The sequence below is a fragment of the Ictidomys tridecemlineatus genome, chromosome 7 (assembly GCF_052094955.1).
Source record: "Ictidomys tridecemlineatus isolate mIctTri1 chromosome 7, mIctTri1.hap1, whole genome shotgun sequence".
Classification (NCBI taxonomy): domain Eukaryota; kingdom Metazoa; phylum Chordata; class Mammalia; order Rodentia; family Sciuridae; genus Ictidomys; species Ictidomys tridecemlineatus.
This window is the reverse complement of record NC_135483.1, coordinates 129,730,340-129,749,981: the sequence shown is the minus strand read 5'-3', so window position 1 is coordinate 129,749,981 and position 19,642 is coordinate 129,730,340. Positions and strand designations below refer to the sequence as shown.

Below are 19,642 nucleotides of genomic sequence, written 5' to 3'. Positions count from 1 at the left end.
TTAAAATGCCACTGTTGTATTTGACTCTATTTGAAAATAAAATAATGTGAAAACCCTGCAGTAAAGTTTTGAAATAATCACAACATTTTTGTCTTGAAAGTTTAAAGCAGAATTATTTTTGTGTTTCATGCAAAAAAAAATTTAGTTATTTAAAAGTATGCTGCTTTTTCTGTAGCTACACCATATTAAGGGTTCAGTTTCATTTCAAAAGGCTTTTTTTCTTTGTCAGCACTGTGAATTGAACCCAGGGCCTTGCACAAGCTAGACAAGTGCTCTGTTACTAAATTACATCCCCAGCCCTTCTTTTTTGTTTTAATTTTGTGACAAGATCTTGCTAAATGGCCCAGGATGGTCTCAAACTTGCAATCCTCAGTTTCCCAAGTAGCTGGAATTACAGGTGTGTGCACCACCATGCTCAGCTCAGAGGACTTCTTTATATGGCTTGAGATTGTGTTTTCCAGTCAGTGACAAGATAGTCTAAATAAAGTTATATGACTGAAGCACTTTAAGCATTGTGAATGGTAAATATTTTCACCAAGTATCCTGAAAAAATTTTTAATGCTTCCTCTTTATGTAGTGACCAGCGTTGGCTATGGATAGGTTTGAATAAAAGGAGCCCAGACCTACAAGGATCGTGGCAGTGGAGTGATCGTACACCAGTAAGTTAAAACCTTCTGTTGGGGTAGTATGGAAGTAGTGTTTATTTCAACAACAGGTAAGTCATAAGGAATCTCTAAAGAACCTGAATTACCATAGTCTTGAGCAAAAAGTAGGAGGTGTCACACTCCTGGACTTCAAAAATGTATTACTTAGCTGGGCACAGTGGTGCATGGTGTAATCCCAGCAGCTCAGGAGGCTGAGGCAGAAGGACTGAGAGTTCAGAGCCAGCGTCAGCAAAAGTGAGGTGCTAAGCAACTCAGTGAGATCCTGTCTCTAAATAAAATACAAAAAGGGATTGGGATGTGGCTCAGTGGTTGAGTATCCCTGAGTTCAATTCCTGAGTTCAAAAAATAAAAAGTATTATATACCTATGGCAACCAATACAAAATGGTTGTAAAGAGATACATAGATCATAAAGAGATACATAGATCAGTAGAAAAATTGAAAGCTCAGAAAAAAAATCCATGCATTTACACACAAATGATTTCTGACAATCAAGAACACAGTGAAGAAAAGATAGTCTGTTCAACAAGTAGTGCAGGTACCACCGAAAACCCACGTGCAGAAGCATGAAATTAGATCCTTATCTCACTCCATCTACAAAAATCAACTAAAAATGAGTTAAAAGACTTAAATTAAAGACCCCAAACTACAAAACTTCTAGAAGAAAACATAAGAGGGAAAGTTCTATGATACTGGTCTGGGCAGTGATTTATGGAATATGACCCCAAAACACAGGCAACAAAAGCAAAAATAGACAAATGGGATCGCACCAAACTGAAAAGGTTGTGCACACCAAAGAAAACAGTCAACCAAGAGACAGCCTACAGAACAGGAAAAATTATCTGTAAACCATATATCTAATAAGCATTAATATCCAAAATATGTAAGGGACTCAAACAACTCAATAGCAAGAGAACAAATAAACCAACTTAAAACGGGCAAATGATCTGAAAAGACATTTCTCAAAAGAAGACATTCAGATGGCCAACAAATATATGAAAAAATGCTAAACATTACTAATCATCAGGGAAATACAAACTAAAAACACAAACTCGTATTACCTCACACCTGTTAGAACAGCTGATATCAAAAAGAAAAAAGATAGTGGGGGGTACGTAGTGCCCACATCTAATATCAGCAATTAGGGAAGCTGAGACAGGAAGATCACAAGTTTGAAGCCAGCCTAGGCAACTTAGCAAGACTCTCTCTCAAAATAAAATAAAAATAGGACTGGAGATATTGCTCAGAGGAAGAACCCTCTGGGGTTCAATCCCCAGTAATACTCAAAAGAAGAAAAAAAAGAACTACCATATGATCTAGGAATTGCACTATGGGTATATATTCCAATGAAATGAAATCAGTAATCTTTAATATTTTTAGTTGTAGATGGACACAATGCCTTTATTTTATTCATTTATTTTTATGTGGTGCTGAGGATCGAGCCCAGTGCTTCACATGTACTAAGCAAGTGCTCTGCCACTGAGCTATAGTCCCAGCCCCCGAAATCAGTATTTTGAGGAGATAGTTACACTTCCATGTTTATTGCAGCATTATTCATAATAGTCAAGATATGGAATCAACCTAAATGTCCATCAGTGGATGAATGGATAAAGGAATTGTGCTATATATACATATTGGAATACTATTCAGTCATAAAAAGAAGGAAATCCTGCCACTTGCAACAACATGGATGAACCTGAGGTGAAAATATTCATTGAAATAAGCCAACTAGAAAGACAAATGCCATATGATCTCACCAATATGTGGAATCAAAAAAACTTGATCTCAGAATTAGAAAAGTAGAATGGTGGTTATCAGGGGTTAGGGGATTAAGGAGATGTTTGTCAAAGGATATAAAATTTCAGATACTGTTAACAGGATTAATTTCAGGAGATCTATTATTGTGAAACATGGCAATTATAGTTATTAAAAATAATGCTGATAGTGGATGTATAGTGTTCTCACCACCAAAATGATAACTATGTGAGGTAAAGTATACGTAAATTAGATTCAGTCATTCTACAATGCCTATACTTTAAAACATCATGTTGTATATGATAAAAAAATAACAATTTTACTTGTCAATTAAAAAACATAAATATATCCACATACCAAAATTGTGAAGCTGCATGCTTACTGAAATGGAAACAGATTCACATATATGAAGTATATGAAGTGGGGGAAAAAAAAACAAGGTTCTAATTTACTTTTACTTAAAAATATATATAGTATATGAATGGTCCAAAAAAGAGAAAAATATAGATACATAGATGTGGTGGCCATCTTTGGTTAGTAAAAATAATTTTTTTTCCTCAAAGTTTTTCTTTATTTTGCTTTTAATAATTTTTTTTTTTTTTTTACTTCTTTTGCAGAGAGGGGCGGGTAACCGGGATTTAACCCAGGGGTCCTTAACCACCAAGCTACATCCCCATATCTTTTTTTTAAAATATTTTTAGTTGTAAATGGACCCAGTACCTTTATTTTTTTATGTGGTGCCGAGGTTGAAACCTAGTGCCTCACACATGCTAGGCAAGCACTCTGCCACTGAGCTACAACTCCAGCCCTCAGATCTTTTTTGTTTTTGATTTTGAGACAAGGTCTTGCTAAGTTACTGAGGGCCTTGCTAAATTGCTGAGGTTGTCTTCAAACTTGCACTCCCCCTGCCTCAGTCTCCCAAGTCACTGAGATTATAAGTGTGCAACATCATACTGGCTTTAATTTTTTTTAATAATGAGAAACTTTTATTTTTATTATCTAAAAATAGGAGTTATATAAAGAGAAATTATCTTTATTGAGAAAAACAATTCATTGGGGGGAACCTAAAAAATCTTCCAATATTATTTCAAATGTTTAAATTATTCTGAAGAGATGTTTTAAATAACACAAACAGCAAAATTTTCAAATATTCAATATTTGCTACACTTTACCTTTCTGTTAATTCATTTGGTATTCTTTCTAAATGTTAGACTCCTGACCTTTTTTTTTTTCTGACTTGTATTTTCAATTTGGAGCATATTTGAGATTAGTTGATCAAATAACCAGCATTTTAACATATGCAAAACATGAAAGAGAAGACAGAGGAGGTGGAAGAAGTAGTTGTTGTCATTGTCTTGGCACTCTCACTATAGCAGTAAAATTACTACATCATTAACCTCCACTTTTGAAACTGTGCCTTCCTTTGTTTAGAAACTTATGACATTATGACATTGTCTAAGTCTTCTCATGATTTAGCATCCTGATTTTTAAACTGTTTTTTTTTCAGTTGCATATGAACATGCTCCATTATTAAAGCTGCTTAAATTACATCTAAATTGCAAATATTTATGCATCATTCTTAAATTCTCAAGGCTCTCTTGTCTTTTCAGGTGTCTACTATTATCATGGAAAATGAGTTTCAGCAAGATTACGACATCAGAGACTGTGCTGCTGTCAAGGTCAGTCTAGTGCTGGAAAATCTGCATTGAAAGTAAATAAATAAATCTGGGACTGAGATGGTAGCTCAGTGGTAGAGCACATGTTTAGCATGTTTGAGGTCTTCGGCCTGATCCCCAGGAAAGAAGGGGAGGCAGTTGTTTTCAATGCTGTTTTGCAACAACATTGGGAAATTAGATTAATGCCAGGATGAGGTGTTTGTACATATTTTTGATAACAACAGGACAATTTAAAAAGTCTCTGAGGATGGAGGATGACATGAACTGAGAGTATGAGGAAGATATATCTTGAGACAAATTTCAAAATACAGCAGATAGGAGTGGAAGACATAAACGACCCATTAGGCATTTACCTCTGCAGAATGCATTCCTTTATCCATTTCATAAGTGACATGTTCAGGGAATCTGTGAAGGGGAATAAAACAGTGACAGGCTACAAAACATTGTCATTGTCTTCAAGGAACTTCCAGTCTAGTAGGAGATAAAGACAAACAAGCAGATGATACCATCAGGCCAGGGCTATGACAGGCATAATACAGGTTACACACAGGAACGGGGTTGTTAGGAAAGAATAACAGTGGTAATGGCAGTGATGGTGGGGATGGTGAGCAGCAAACACTTACTGACTCCTTTAGAAGTCAAGTACTGTGCAAGGCATGTTATATATATTACTTAGTTTAATACACAACCTTGTTAAGTAGGAACTGTTACCATAGTTATTGTGTAGAGAAAGAAATTTGAGCTTTGAGTAACTTACTCAGGGTTAGGTGGTAACAGGACTGAAATGTTGGTGGTAACATGTCTGAGTCCAGTACTCTTAACCACTGTATAATATGATTGGAAGGTGCACTGGTCTGTGGAATATGCTCTATTTTAATTTAGATAGTTTTAAATCCAACCTTGACGTAAGATGTGTCCTATCATAAGTTGAAATTAAAGAAACTTTGAAGGAGTTGAAGGGGAGAAATGAATATTATAAAAAGGGCTAAGAAGTAGAGTTGAGGGAACTGCCAATTAAAAAATAAAAGAAGACAAGGAGAGAGGACACATCCAGTTAATATCTTTACTTTGTAGCCCAAGAAAATGCTACAGGAAGGTTGGGGCCAATAAAAATTGAGAAAGTCTTTGGAAAACATTATTTTCAAAGTAACTCTTCTTGTAATAAACTCTTAGAGTATCATACCATTTGTACAGAATTCCCAAAGTAGCACAGAAAAGGTTAACACTTCAGAGAAGTGGCTGACTGGAATTCCCAGGGAGCCACCCTGTCCATGAGGCATTGGGAAACGTCCTAGAAATGTCAGAACAACAATAAAGGAGTATAGCCCCTGAGCCTGGACTTCTGTGTCATCTTCTGATCTGTTCCAGTCACAGCCTGGTGCTTGAATACTGCTGAAATAATGTTCTTTTATAACTTGATCTTTTTCCAAATTTTATACGTACAAGATTCTACAATTTCTTGTCAATAAAATCAGGGGGAAAAGAGACAGGAATTAACATATTGGACATAAACATGGCCTTATAATTTATTTCAGTCCCCTTGGAAGGCTTTTGCTCAGGCAGTTACTATTTAAACATTCCATTCATTCATGTGTCATTTATTCTACAGAAAGCTTAAGTGCCAGGGCTGAAATAGGGACCAAGGCCATAGTCTGTACAGTTTAGTGTTTCATAAGGCAGCAGCAACCTCAAAATATTCTGCAATCCTTTTCCTCCTTTAGGTTATATACAAGCCATGGCGAAGAAGCTGGCATTTCTACGATGATGGAGAATATATTTATTTGAGGCCTTTTGCTTGTGACACAAAACTTGAATGGGTATGCCAGATTCCAAAAGGTAAGTGGTAGCTATTCCTTTTCACGATTTTCTCATGTTAATGTTGCAAATGCTGAGCTAGAAGTATATAAGACACCGCTTTAGTCCACAGTTGTAATTTTTACATGTCGTGAGGTGCAATTAATATATTATACCACCCGCCTACTGCCTAACTCCCTCTCCTATAAGAAGTTTAGCTTACAGAAATTTGGTAATAGCTTACTCTTTGGTCATAGAAAAAAAATTGTATAGAAGACAAAATTTAAGGCTCATTTAGGGAGATTAGATTTTGGTATGAAAGATTATTTTAATAAAAGGATAGATGAAGAGAGAATCGTTCTAATTTTTATTTTGATGCAAAATGAAGATAATTTGGAGAAGAATTAGGCAGGAACCAAAAAAATCAAAATTTGGCAGGTTATTATAAAATTTAGAAGCAACTGTCAATGAACTCCAAAACTGCTTATACTTCATGTAAATTCAAATTCAGGAACTTAGATTTATAGCAGAGCCTTTGATGAAAAGAGCGAGAAATAGATTTTTTTTAATTTAGTATTTTACAAGGAAAATGTTAGGAAATTATTATTTAAAAAGATGAGAAGACTTTACTCCCCCCACCTTTTTTTTTTTTTTTATTGGCAGTGCTGGGGATTGAACCTAGGGCCTTGTGCCTGTGAGGCAAGCACTCTACTAACTGAGCTATATCCCCAGACCCTCCAGTTATTTTTAAGCACACATTGTAAACACAATGGAAAATACAAAGGAAGTTCTAAAGTGAATTTCTGAACTGAATGTAACAGTTTCAACTAAAGGTGTATCCTCCTACAGATTCTCAAAGAACCCCAAAGATTGAGTCATTGTTTTGCTCATTTTCCTACAAAGGACCACCACATATGACCTCAGGCACAGTAACTGGCAAGTCTCTTTCATGAAAGAGGACTGTCAGGCACTAGTAAGAGTGCTTCTGTGCTTATGAATGTGTGTTGATGTGGTTGTCCTGGGGTGGTGGGGAGGACTATGCCCTGTTATTCCTGATTGTTTGATTAAACTTCAAAAAGGAGCAAAGGAAAACCAGTTTAGAAGGTCTTTAAGGAAGTGGAAAAGTAACTCATATATACAGCCAATATGCATAATGTCTCTGGTTTGAAGCATTCGGGTGAGCCTCCCATTTGTGGCATTTACCAGCCTGCTACAGAGTGTCCTTGCTCACTCCAAGGCACCTGCACTGGTAGCGGCTACCCCCACCTCCTGTTTGGGTGGAGATGCAGACCAAGAGTGGAAACCAGGGCAACTTAGAAATGACAGAACTGTAATGTCAGGAAATGTTATGATAGAGCATGTGCTAGTTTAAAGGGAACTGACTGTCTTGGCAAATCTAAAGTCAACCAAACAAATCTAAATAATAACACCCTTTCTTCCCCCATGCAGAAACAAAATAAAATACTAAATAACTAAATATCATTTGAATCAACTACCAGTCATTTAAAGCAATCAATGATTGCTCAATCCAAGATTTAAATGTTAACTCCCCTTTGACAGTACCTAACTTTCTAAGTTAAAAGGTATTGCATTCATCTGATTGGATATTTTTCTTGTTTACCACAGCAGCCGAAATCTACTCAACTTACATTAATTGGCATTTTTGGTTTTCTTAAAGAAATTTTCCCCTTATTAGCCTAAATCACCATGCCTTTTCTCTTCTTGCCTTTTTATTACCTGTTCTAAGTAGTCCCCTCTTCTCTAAAAGGGATATGAACCTGTGAATTTTAATTAGCCATAATTACTAGGTATTTTTTTAAAATATTCCTTTTTTAATTGAGGAAAATATCAAAAATAAAATTCATGAAAATGTTTTTAGGGAAATTATCACTATCAATTACAGCAGCTATACTTCTTGCTACCTTATATACATATATGTATATCATAGTCTCATATAAAAAAGACTTTGACGATATCATAGACAAGAAACTGTGTTCATTTTTAAATCAATTTGCATTTCTATTGATGAAAACTACACAATCTGAAGAGAACTTAGAAAACCCAAGGATGCTGCATGTGCAGGCTGTCCTCTCTTGGGAGGGTCATCTGATGACTTACGCCTCGATACAACAACAATATTAAGAACAGCTGTTTTACCCTGTAATTAAATAAAGTGAATTATGTTTTAGAGTTGAAACCACTGTGACCTGTAGCCAGTATGACTAGGGGGAAGGAAGCAACTAGAATCCTGTGAAGGCTGTGCTGTGCATGGGGCTGTGTGGGTACCACTTTAGGGGTGATAGCAAGGTCTTCAAGTGCTTTGTGAGTAGACTCATTTTTATAAAGTAGATAATGAAGGCTCAGGGAGTTTGTGAAGCACCTCAGCCATAGTGTGTGAGGGCCCGCACACCACTGTGAAGCCCATGATTCTGTGAAGCATATCATATTTCCCATTTCCATTCAGGAATCTGCATTGACTTTTATTGTTTTCCTCCTAGTTTTGTTTCACTTTCTCAAGAGGTTCAGTATTGGATACTTTGTCCAACCACATCTCATGAGTCAGTAACCTCTAACCCCGTAAGTGTACAGTGCAGTTAACTCAAATTCCATTAGATAGGGAAGTAGTTCCTGAATAGCCTCATCCTACAGGGTGATTACCTTGATGCAAACCCCTTAGTGCTTCTGTGTAAATTATACAACATCATCATTTACTTATTTTTAACTTTCTAATTATTAGCTATGTTTTGTCCATGTCTTCCTTTTGACTTCCAATACAAAGCAAAAAACTGCTAGTAATGCATACATATGTATTGTGTGTATGATATATTTTATATATATGGATTTGTATATTTTATTATCCATATGCATTTATATATTTTTTTAAAATATATTTTTTCCTCAATGCTGGGGATCCAATTCAGGGCCTTGCTTGTTCTAGGCAAGTACTCTACCATTGAGCTACATCCCCAGCCCTAGACTGCTTGGAATACTATATAAATATTTAGCAAGTCTATCTTTTGCCACTGAAGAAGCTTTAGTACAAGCCCTACAAAATTCAACTAAATGACGTAACTTGAAATCAAATGATTTGCTCAGAAATGAATAAACCTTCATAACAGTGTAAATAACATTAAAAGGCCCTACTTACAGTAAGCTGATCTGTGATCAGATACTAAACTCAAGCCACTTGCTTTCTTCTTTATACAGGCAGCACTCCAAAAACACCAGACTGGTATAATCCAGGTGAGTTAAGAAAACTGAAATTTAGCAAAAGCTGCTTTTATCCTTTTGACAATGTATATCGTTAATTATTTAAGTGCCAGTTTCTTCTCTATCATGTCTTCAAGAGAAATAAAATTGTCTCCAGGCAAGGAAAGTGGGTGGATGGTGTGGAATGAGTCCATGAGGCTAGATTTTTCTTCTCTGTGAATACAGAAAAGTGGCAGAGTCACTGGCTCAGGAATCCTTAATTCCTTGCAGTTATCACTTCCACAGTCAGAGAGAGCCAGTAATCTAGATGGGTTATCGTGTTAATCCGCTTTCCCTTACTGTAATAAAATACTTGATATGATTAACTTGAAAAGAGGAAAGGTTTAGGCTCACAGTTTTGGAGGTTTTAGATCATATTCTGTCAGCCTTGTTGCTTTGGGGCCTGTGGCAAGATAGCACTTCATAGCAGAGAGCCCTTGGTGGAGCATACTGCTTATTCCTGGTGGCTGAGAAGGGAAACACAGAAAAAGGAGGCTCCAGAGTACTAATATCTCTTCCAAGGGCACACCTCCATATGACCAGAAGACTTCCAACTGAGCACCACCTCTGAAAAGGTTCCACCCCTCCCAATAGCATCATGGGCTAGGAACCAAGCCTTTAATACATGGGCCTGTGGGAGACACATCCAAACCAAAACAGTTACTATTTGTAAAGTTTTAACCCTTACCCATACTTACAGGGTACAGTTTGGTTGGCATGGTCCTAACTCTGATCTTCTTATTTAGAGCGTGCTGGAATTCATGGGCCTCCAGTTATAATTGAAGGAAGTGAATATTGGTTTGTTGCTGATCCTCACTTGAACTACGAAGAAGCCGTCCTGTACTGTGCTAGCAATCACAGCTTTCTTGCTACTATAACGTCTTTTACAGGACTAAAAGCCATCAAAAACAAAATAGCAAATGTAATTTAAAAGAATGCATTTTAAATATATTTCTTATTATATTTATTCCATTAAAAATACTTCCAAAATCTTCAAAAGTTAAATGTTCCTCTAAAGTAAATTTGCCTCACAACATCCATATTCATTGTTCAGTGTTTGAAAAGTTAAGTGAGATTGCTTAATGTTTTAAAATATGCACAATTTATAATAAATATCAGTTTATGAGATGAGCATTGGTAGATAGTATAAATTATCCCAATTCATTACTTTATTAGAAGTTAACTTATATTAAAATTTCTGTTTCTACTTATTAATAAAGTTATAAAATAACTTTTAGAGAGAGAAATAATTTGTATATTTTAAAATTTATCATTAATTGCAATAAGACACTGTATGCCCAATTAATGTATTAGTCCAATTAATGTATGCTTCTAATTACAGCAACTCTATTTTCAAGACCCCAGATAGGTTCTGTGAATATATAAAATAGGGACTGTCAAATTACTTTTTGGTGAAAAGTCATGATTCATGTCATTTTGAGACCAAATAATGGAATGTCTAGAAATTGAAGTTATTTGTGATTAATATTTAAAGCAAAACTTTCCTTAAATTCAGCATCTCTAAGGATAGGTGATTGTGGTTATTTTTTTATTTTTTTTTTTTGCAGATATCAAGTGATGAACAGAAGTGGTGGGTGAGAACTAGTGATCAGCCACTAGATCGTCATTTTATATAGTACGTGACATTGATTCTGCCTTTGTGAATTTATCACTTACTGCAGTCCCAGATTGCCCTTGACTAATGGACTGCTATTTATAAGTAGTTTTGAATATTAATCCACAAACTGCCTAGATTAAAGAAGCCAAGTCCCTTCTCATATTAATGTCAAGAAAAAAGTGGTATAAAATAATGGCATTAATATTAAATTTAGAATTAAAATAACTTAGAGTAAAAAGCCAGAATGGAATATCTAATTACCTTATGAATTGTTGAATCTCTTATTTACTTTCAGCTCAAGACATCCCTGGCACCACTTTCCTATGAGATCTGGGGAGGAATGCTTGCACATGTCTGCCAAGACTTGGTTTATGGGTAAATTAAGTCCAAACCTTAATGCTGATCATGTCATATGTCAACTTCAGGATCAGTTGCTAGCTTAATCTTGTTTTCATTTCAATTATGTATCTGGTAGCTTCATCTTATTCTGATATATTGTTAATGACAATTGCCCAAATTCCAAATCCAAAAAGGTACTTTTCACTGTGAATAATCTAACTTCCTTTATCCTAAAGTATTTACTTATGAATAAACTTACTACTTTCATAAATGATAAGCATTTAGACACACTTACAAAGGTGAAGAGACAGTAGTTGTAAAATATGGTTTATAAGCCTTACTCCTAATTAAACTTCCCTTTCAATTCCTCCTGTTTCTTGCCATCATTCTTTGAAGGGGGTGGTAGTTATAGCAATTGTGTTCTTTTTTTTACTGGCAATATTGGTGTGTTAGAACCTACTAATATAAATAATAATGGAAGACAGATAATAATGGAAGGATGATAATGGAAGGCTAGGGAAGAAAGGGAATATATTTTAACCGTTTGAGAAAGACTGATTTAAAGAGCCTTTCTTGCAGCTAGGGATTTAACTCAGTCTGTGGTAGAACAGGTTCAATCCCCAGCACCAAAAACACAAAATAAAATTTAAAAGAGCCTTTGTTTACTACGTTTGTTTTTAAAATGTGCTGAATGAAAAATTTTCACCATTGCAATCTTGCTTTTTATTTCTCAGACTTAAATAAACCAACAGACTGCACAACCAAATTGCCTTTCATCTGTGAAAAATACAATGTATCTTCATTAGAGAAATATAGTCCAGATTCTGCTGCTAAAGTTCAGTGTTCTGGGGATTGGATTCCTTTTCAGAATAAGGTAAAAAGAGAATTGCTACACTGTACAGACAGTGATTGCTTTCATGCTGGTTTATGGCCTATGGTGGAAGGCCAACCCATCAGACATCTTCACTAAGCGTCTCTGCATGCATCAGTATCCTGCCTGATCCTTTCTGATGCCAGAAACCATGGGTGACATCAAGAGTTAACTCTCAAGTTAGTCATGCATGCAGGTATTTCAAAATGCAGCGTTTCTATTCTGATGCTACCAACACTTAAATTGCTAAAGTGGATCTGTCAATGGTTAGTAATACATTGACTAGTCAGGACTATCTCTATGGCACATAAGAAACTGACTTAATTTCTGGCTGCTGTTTTCTTTTCCCCCTCAAGGAGAGCATCCAGGCAGCATCTGACAATCAAATAAGATCAGCATTTCCCAAACTACTCTTCAGAGACTACACATATGCTACAAAATATTAATCATTGATTTTTGCCTCCAAATGGGAATTTTATGATTAAAAAGGTTTGGGAAATGCTGCATTCTATATCTGCCTCTTTGAGATGCATAATCCATTTTGGTATACATATGTGTTAGGAAATGTGTTTGGCTACTAAAAAGAAATTGCTACAGTATGTTAAAACATTTATTTTCTCATATAAAAGATGTTTAAAGGTAAACCAGCTGGGTTGGTGTGGAAACTCCTAAAGTCTTCAAATTCAGGCTTCTTTGTGTTTGCTCTGCCATCCTTACTATAAGCTTTCATGCTTAAGTTCAAATTTTCTCTCTAGGGTCTTTTCTAAAAGTGACTGGGTGACTTAGCCTATATTTTGTTGGCCACTCCAGTCTATAAGAAAGCTGAAAAATGATTTTTTGTAGGATGTTGTTGCAAGGAGCACAATTTGGGGCACAACACTCACACCCAGTGATCATAATGTCAAAAAGAAAAAAATATTTGACACCTGAAAGCATCTTTAGTAAGGGTAGCAGTGTATTCTGACTGCTAAAAATTAGGACAATTTCTTTAATTCTCCAACATACTAGAACCAGGTTAATTTGCATAGTTGATATAACATTGAATTAAAATATCCTGCCAAGAGAAAAAGAGATGCTTTCTTTTCAAATGTGTTTCTTGATATAGGGAAGTAATGACTTTGAAATCAGATAGAACAGAATCTAAATGCTAACCTTACCACTTGTTAGCTATTTCACTTATGTGTTAAGTTACTTAACTTTCCTGTGCTTCAGTTTTCTCATTTGTTGTAAGCATTAAATGGACAAAACTACAAAAACTGCTTAGCACATAGGAAACACTCAAGAAATGAGATTTATTTTCTTTTTTCCATATTTTTGTTAGCGTATTATAATTATATGTAATGGTGAGATTCATTTTTATGTATTGGTACATTCACACAATATAATAATATAATTTAGTCAACATCGAGTACTTTATAAGTCACAACAACCCTACATAATGGTTTACAAATGAGGTAACCAAAAGAGAATAAGTGAATATCTCCCCCTTTGAGATTTTTTTTTAATGTGATAGTTTGAAGACCATTCTTTAGTTCTTTATTTTGAAAGTATGAACCTGAATCCTTATGGTACTCCTTTGCAAATTTACATATTACACAGACGGAATGTCAGCAGCCCTCTAAAAGAGAGGCATTTACTTACTATGTGAGATTTCTTGTGGCTGTAATCTTATGCTTCATATGTGTCTTTGTTTGCAGTGCTTTCTAAAGATCAAACCCAAGTCTGTTAAATTTTCCGAAGCAAGAGATATCTGTCACTCCTATGGTGGCACCCTTCCTTCAGTGTTGAGCCAGAGTGAACAAGGTACCAGCAATTTTTTTTGAGAAATATGTTTTATTCTAATCTGGGAGTAAAGTAAGTTTTAAGATATTGTAGGAAATTAATATATAAAAATAATCTTATTAGCCATCTATGGTGGTTCATGCCTGTAATCCCAGTGACTTGGGAGGCTAAAGCAGGAGGATCATAAGTTCAAAGCCAGCCTCAACATTTTAGCAAGGCCCTGCCTTAAAATAAAAAATAAAAAGGCTGGGGACATGACTCAGTTGTCAATCATACCAGGATTCCATCCCTTGAATCCCCCAAAAAATTTGTTTTAATTAAAGTACATTTTTATAGAGCAGATAAAAGATTATCTTGATAGTTAAACAAAAGGTATTCATTGATATTTTTAGCACAGGTCTATCTTTAATTTCAATAAATCAAATGCTTTTTTTAAAAAAAAAAATCTCTTTCTAACAGATTTTATTACATCATTGCTTCCGGATATGGAAGGTAGTTTATGGATTGGTCTGCGCTGGAATGCCTATGAAAGGATAAACAAATGGACAGATGATAGAGAACTGACATATAGCAACTTCCATCCATTGCTGGTTGGTCGAATGCTGAGTATACCAACAAATGTAAGATTTTTGAATTGATGATGTATACAATTTTGTGAAATACCTGAGTCTCTCATAAATTATTGGATTAAAAACAAGGACCTAGATGGGCATAGTAGTGCACACTGTAATCTCAGCAATTTAGGGGGCTGAGAAAGAAGGATGGCAAACTCTAGGTCAGCCTCAACAACTTAGTAAGACCCTTAGCAACTTAGCAAGACCCTATCTCAAAAATTAAGAAAGGACTGAGGATGTAGCTTAGTGGTAAAGCATTCCTGGGTTCACTTCTCAGTAATACGCACATACACAAAAGAACAAGGACCTATTGTATGATTCCATTCATATTATACCTATGGAATAGGCAAATTGATAAAGCTAGAGACTAACTGAGTGGTTGCTAGAGGATAAGGAGGATGGAAGAGGTGGGGGTAATGGCTATAGAGTATGGGGCTTCTTTTTAGAGTGGTAAAAATGTTCTAAAATTGATTTCAGGGTGGTTGTACAACTCTGTGGATACATTGAAAATAATTAAGTGTACACTTTAAATGGATGAGTTGTATCCTGTATGAATTATAGCCCAACAAAGCCCTTAAGAGAACAACAACAAGCATCTCATAACTCCAGCCTTCAGGTGGATAACCTAGTTTTTCACAAGAGCATCAGACGCCATAGTACTTAATTAACAAGCATGTAAACTTGTCAGGAGTCTGTTGTAAACAGATGTAAATATGTATATTTTACTTAACACTTAGGGGATATGAACTCTCAACCTCAGATTCCTGAGAGAAAAAGATGTATTTGGTGATCATTTTTTTGTGAAGAACTGCATGTATAGAAGCCATATTCTTACTTTCTGGATGACATTCTCTTTCATAGGAAACAAGGGAAGGAGAGAGGGCAATGTGTTGACAGTAGTTACACCAACAGGACATTGCTGCCCATTGCTTCTGTTCTTCCTACAGGCTGAGTCAAGACCATGTTTGTTCTCACAAAGGGCAAAGATTGAGAACCTAATATGAACGTCCAGTTTCAAATATATATCCTGGATAATAATCAATTGATTTTCCTAACACAGTGCTGCTTTGTTTAAGGTTAATGTTGATAGCAAAGGGAATTCTGAATTTTGTCTAACAGTGTACAAAGTAAATATCAAAATAAGAGTTGGTTATAATAGAAAATGTGGAAGTTACACAAGGGCAAATACACACACACACACACACACACACACACAGAGTCAACCCTGATTCCACTTAAATTTAAACTTTGTTTTTATGGTTTTTAAACTTTCAGCCATAATCCATGTTAAGAAATATATTTAAATCAGTACCCAAGACATAGATGTAGATATAGTACTGAATGAAAACACAAGTTTCAAGAAATAATACCCACCCTGAGAGATTGTACATCCTGATATTTTCCTTCTATTATCTTCTAGTCCATTTCATTCCACTCCTTTCTTATCCTATCCTATCCTGTTCTGTTTTATTATCACAAAGGCCAGACAAAATCCACTGATTTGATTTCATGACCTACTTAATGACTTACTGTATTTGAGCCCTGATCTAGATAACCACAATATATATTTCAATATCGTTTCTACATGTTGGTTCCCTGGCACAGATGAGATCACAGTATAAATACTAATGAGCTCAGCTTTCCTCATATAGTATTATATAATAAGTAATTATAGGTGCTATTAAGAGATCAACTTGAGGGCTGGGAATACAGTTCAGTGGTGAGCATTACCAATGAATGTCAAGACCCAGGGTTTGATCTCCAGCACCAAAAGAAGCCCCCAAAACAGCAGCTCAGGAGGCTGAAATAGGAGGATCTCGAGTTCAAAGCCAGCTTCAGCAACAGTGAGGTGCTAAACAACTCAGTGAGACCCTTTCTCTAAATAAAATACAAAATAAGGCTGGAAATGTGACTAATGTTTGAGTGCCCCTGAGTTTAATCCGTGGAACACACACACACACACACCAAAAAAAAAAAAAAAGAAAGAAAGAAAAAAAGAAAAAAAAACAACTTGATAAGCATTTTAATGTTTAAACATTATTTCTTGTTATGCCACTATTTCCCTAACCAATGCTAGGTATTAGGTTGTTTCCAATTTTACATAATCATAAATAGTGCTGCAATGAACATCTTTGTGCATAAATTTTACTTATAATCCAGATTACTTCATTAAGATAAATTTAGGAAAAGTTCTGGTTACCAAGTTGCTTTCCAGAAAGGTTTGAGTTTATATTCCTGTTAGTAGTATATTCTGACTGCCCTTCTATCCTCATGAGCATTTTAATAATATAACATGTATTGAGCCATTAATATATGCTAGACACTCTGCTACTACATCACATACATTGTCTCATTACTGTGCACAATAGGTGTAAAATAGGTATGTTATTTCTATCTCATCTTTAAAATGTGGAGAACAGATAAAGAGTGTCATTATATGCCAGAGATTATGGAGCCTATGCATGCAGAAGCAAAATTTAAATCCAGGTCCAAGATTCTGCAGAACCAGGGTTCTTAGCTACTCGACTATATTGCCTCTAATGACATTAGCCTTTAAAAATTCTTGATAATTTTGTAGCTTAAATAATTTCATATTTTCATGGACATTCCTCTGATTTCAAATAAACTTTCATAAATTAGTTAATAATTTGTGTTTCAAGTGTGAATATTCTTAGTCTTTGCAAAGTTATCTGTCAAAACCTTCCTGTATTTCTGTTTAATTTTTTTGGATTTTATAAACTCAGGTTCACCCTGTGCTTTTTGCATATACTACAAATATTTCCCTAGGTTGTTTTTTAAGTCTGAATATCAGAATAAATATTTCTGGAATATTTTGAATTTTTTTGGAATATGTTCAAATCTGTCTTCTTTCTTCTTTTTCCCTCCACTTTAGAAAGTTTATCATGTGTTACCTAAATGTATACCTGTATTTTCTTCTAGTTTTGTGTTACAGGTTGCCTTTTTTCTCTGATAATACATTATAACATATTATATTGCATATACTGTCAGTGAATACTAGTCCTTTTTCCTAATCTTAGCCACTTGTTCTACATCACTTATTATATATACTTCCATTTGTTGAAAGCAATACAGGATGCCTACTTCATCATATATTAAGAGTGTGTATATATGAGATATTATAGTCATGTGTAACATAATGACATTTCAGTCAACATTAGATTATGTATATAGCAGTGGTCCCATAAGATTATGAGGGAGGGGTGGGGATATAGCTCAGTTGGTAGAGTGCTTGCCTTGCATGCAGGAAGGCCCTGGGTTCAATTCCCACCACTTCCCGACTGGCCTCTGCCAAAAAAAAAAAAAAAAAAAGATTATAATGGAGCTGGAAAATTCTTACCTAGTGTGTTATAGCCATGGTAACATTGTAGCAACACGCTATTCACATCTTTGTGGATGGTGTTGCCAACAAACCAACTGCACTTCCAGTAATATGAAAGGATAGCAAATGGCCAGGTGCAGTGGTGCATGCCTATAATCCCTTGGAAGTCTAAGGCAGGAGGATTGCAAATTCAAAACCAGCCTAGGCAACTTAGTGAGACCCTGTCTCAAAATTAAATTTAAGAAACAAAAGGGCCTGGGGATGTGACTCAGTGGTTGAGTGCTTACCTGGCATATATGAGGTTCTGGGTTCCATTTCCAACACAGAAAGAAAGAAAAAAAAAAGTTTAGAAATAGAAAAATGGTTAAGGAATAAAGATAAAAGAAAGAAGGTATTTTATATAATGTGTTTGGGTTTTAAGTTAAATGATACTCACACAAGTAAAAATTTTTTAAATATTTAAGTATGTGACTTTAAAAACTATAGGAAGCTAATGTTAATTTATTTTTGAAGAAAGAAATTTTTTATAAATTTAGTGTGACCTAAGTGCACAGTGTTTATAAGGTCTGCAAAAGTGTACAGTCATGTTCTCAACCTTTACTTCACTGCTCACTCACTGACTGTCCCAATTTCCAGTCCTGTGAACTCCATTTATGGTATTTCCCTCTATAATTTTAATATTTTATATAAACAGTATTTTTACTGTACCTCTTCTATGATTAAATATGCATATACCCTCATGTCACCATTGCCTATAATATTTAGTACAGTAACATGCTGTTCAGGTTTGTAGCCTAGGAGCAATAGGTTATGCATATAGTAGAATACACCACTGGGTTTGTGCAAATGCACTCTATGATGTTTGCTCAGTGACAGAATCACCTAATGTGAATTTCTCATAGGGTGTACTCCCCTTCTTCAGCAACACATGACTGTATTTAGAATGGTGTTTGTCACTGAGAGAACATCATAGTGTATACGTACACAAACTAAGACAGCTATGACATCACTAGTTGATACAGTCTTATGGGACCACTGTCATATGTGTGGTTTGTGGTTGACCAAAGTAGTGTTATACAGCATATAACTGTACTATAATTTTGCCATATTTTAAAAAGTATAATAGGATTGGTTTTCCTTTACATATGCCATTAAAACTGTCTTTAGCTACTCGTGTCCATTCTTCTGGACAAACTTTAGAATCACAATAATTAAACTCCTGATGAGAATTTGACTACATTTTAGGGAAAATGATATATTTTTAATTAATATTCCAATTAAGAAATGTGGTATACTATACTCTCCATTTATTCAAGTCTTCCCATAGATTACTCTGTGATGTTTAATAGGAGTTCTGTCACTTCCTTATTGACATTAAAAATGGCAGATTTTTTTTCTTGATTTTTCTATTGATATTTGGAAAGCTATTGTTTAGGGATTTTTGTATTTTTCCATAGGTATCCATCTAACTAAATGCTCTTATTCTTCTACTTTTTTTTAAACTAGATTTTCTTGGGTTTCTAATTTGATAATCTGCAAATAACAGTTATCTTTTTTAAAAAAATATATTTTTTTAATTGTGGATGGACACAATATCTTAATTTAATTTATGGGTTTTTTTTTTAGTGGTGCTGAGGATCAAACCAGTGTCCCATGCATGTGAGGCAAGTGCTCAATCCCTGAGCCACAACCTCAGTCCAAATAACAATTATCTTAATTTCTATCCTTACCCCTCTCATTTTCATTTCATGCCTCCCCACATATGCCAAAACTTCCACAACTCTGGAAAACAACAGGAGTAATAGCCACCACCCTGGATTTGATCTTGATCTTAACAGTACTGTCCGCAGTCTTTTGTTGTTAAATATTATGTTGAGGGGCTGGAGATGTGGCTCAAGTGGTAGCGCATTTGCCTGGCATGCGTGCGGCCCGGGTTCAATC

The 19,642-nt window shown here is 35.2% G+C and overlaps 1 protein-coding gene across 2 annotated transcripts in view; it reads left to right on the top strand.

Moving 5' to 3' along the window:
- Positions 1–19,642, top strand: part of LOC101960713 (CD302 antigen) — a 126,372-nt gene that overhangs the window by 42,341 nt on the left and 64,389 nt on the right. For both annotated transcript variants that reach the window (XM_021730549.3, XM_021730443.3), the window contains exons 14-23: positions 578–659; positions 4,029–4,097; positions 5,816–5,930; positions 9,096–9,131; positions 9,884–10,059; positions 10,706–10,773; positions 11,051–11,130; positions 11,829–11,968; positions 13,663–13,768; positions 14,207–14,367. In XM_021730549.3, coding sequence (XP_021586224.2) covers positions 578–659; positions 4,029–4,097; positions 5,816–5,930; positions 9,096–9,131; positions 9,884–10,059; positions 10,706–10,773; positions 11,051–11,130; positions 11,829–11,968; positions 13,663–13,768; positions 14,207–14,367 — 1,033 coding nt within the window. The remainder of the gene's footprint in view (positions 1–577; positions 660–4,028; positions 4,098–5,815; positions 5,931–9,095; positions 9,132–9,883; positions 10,060–10,705; positions 10,774–11,050; positions 11,131–11,828; positions 11,969–13,662; positions 13,769–14,206; positions 14,368–19,642) is intronic.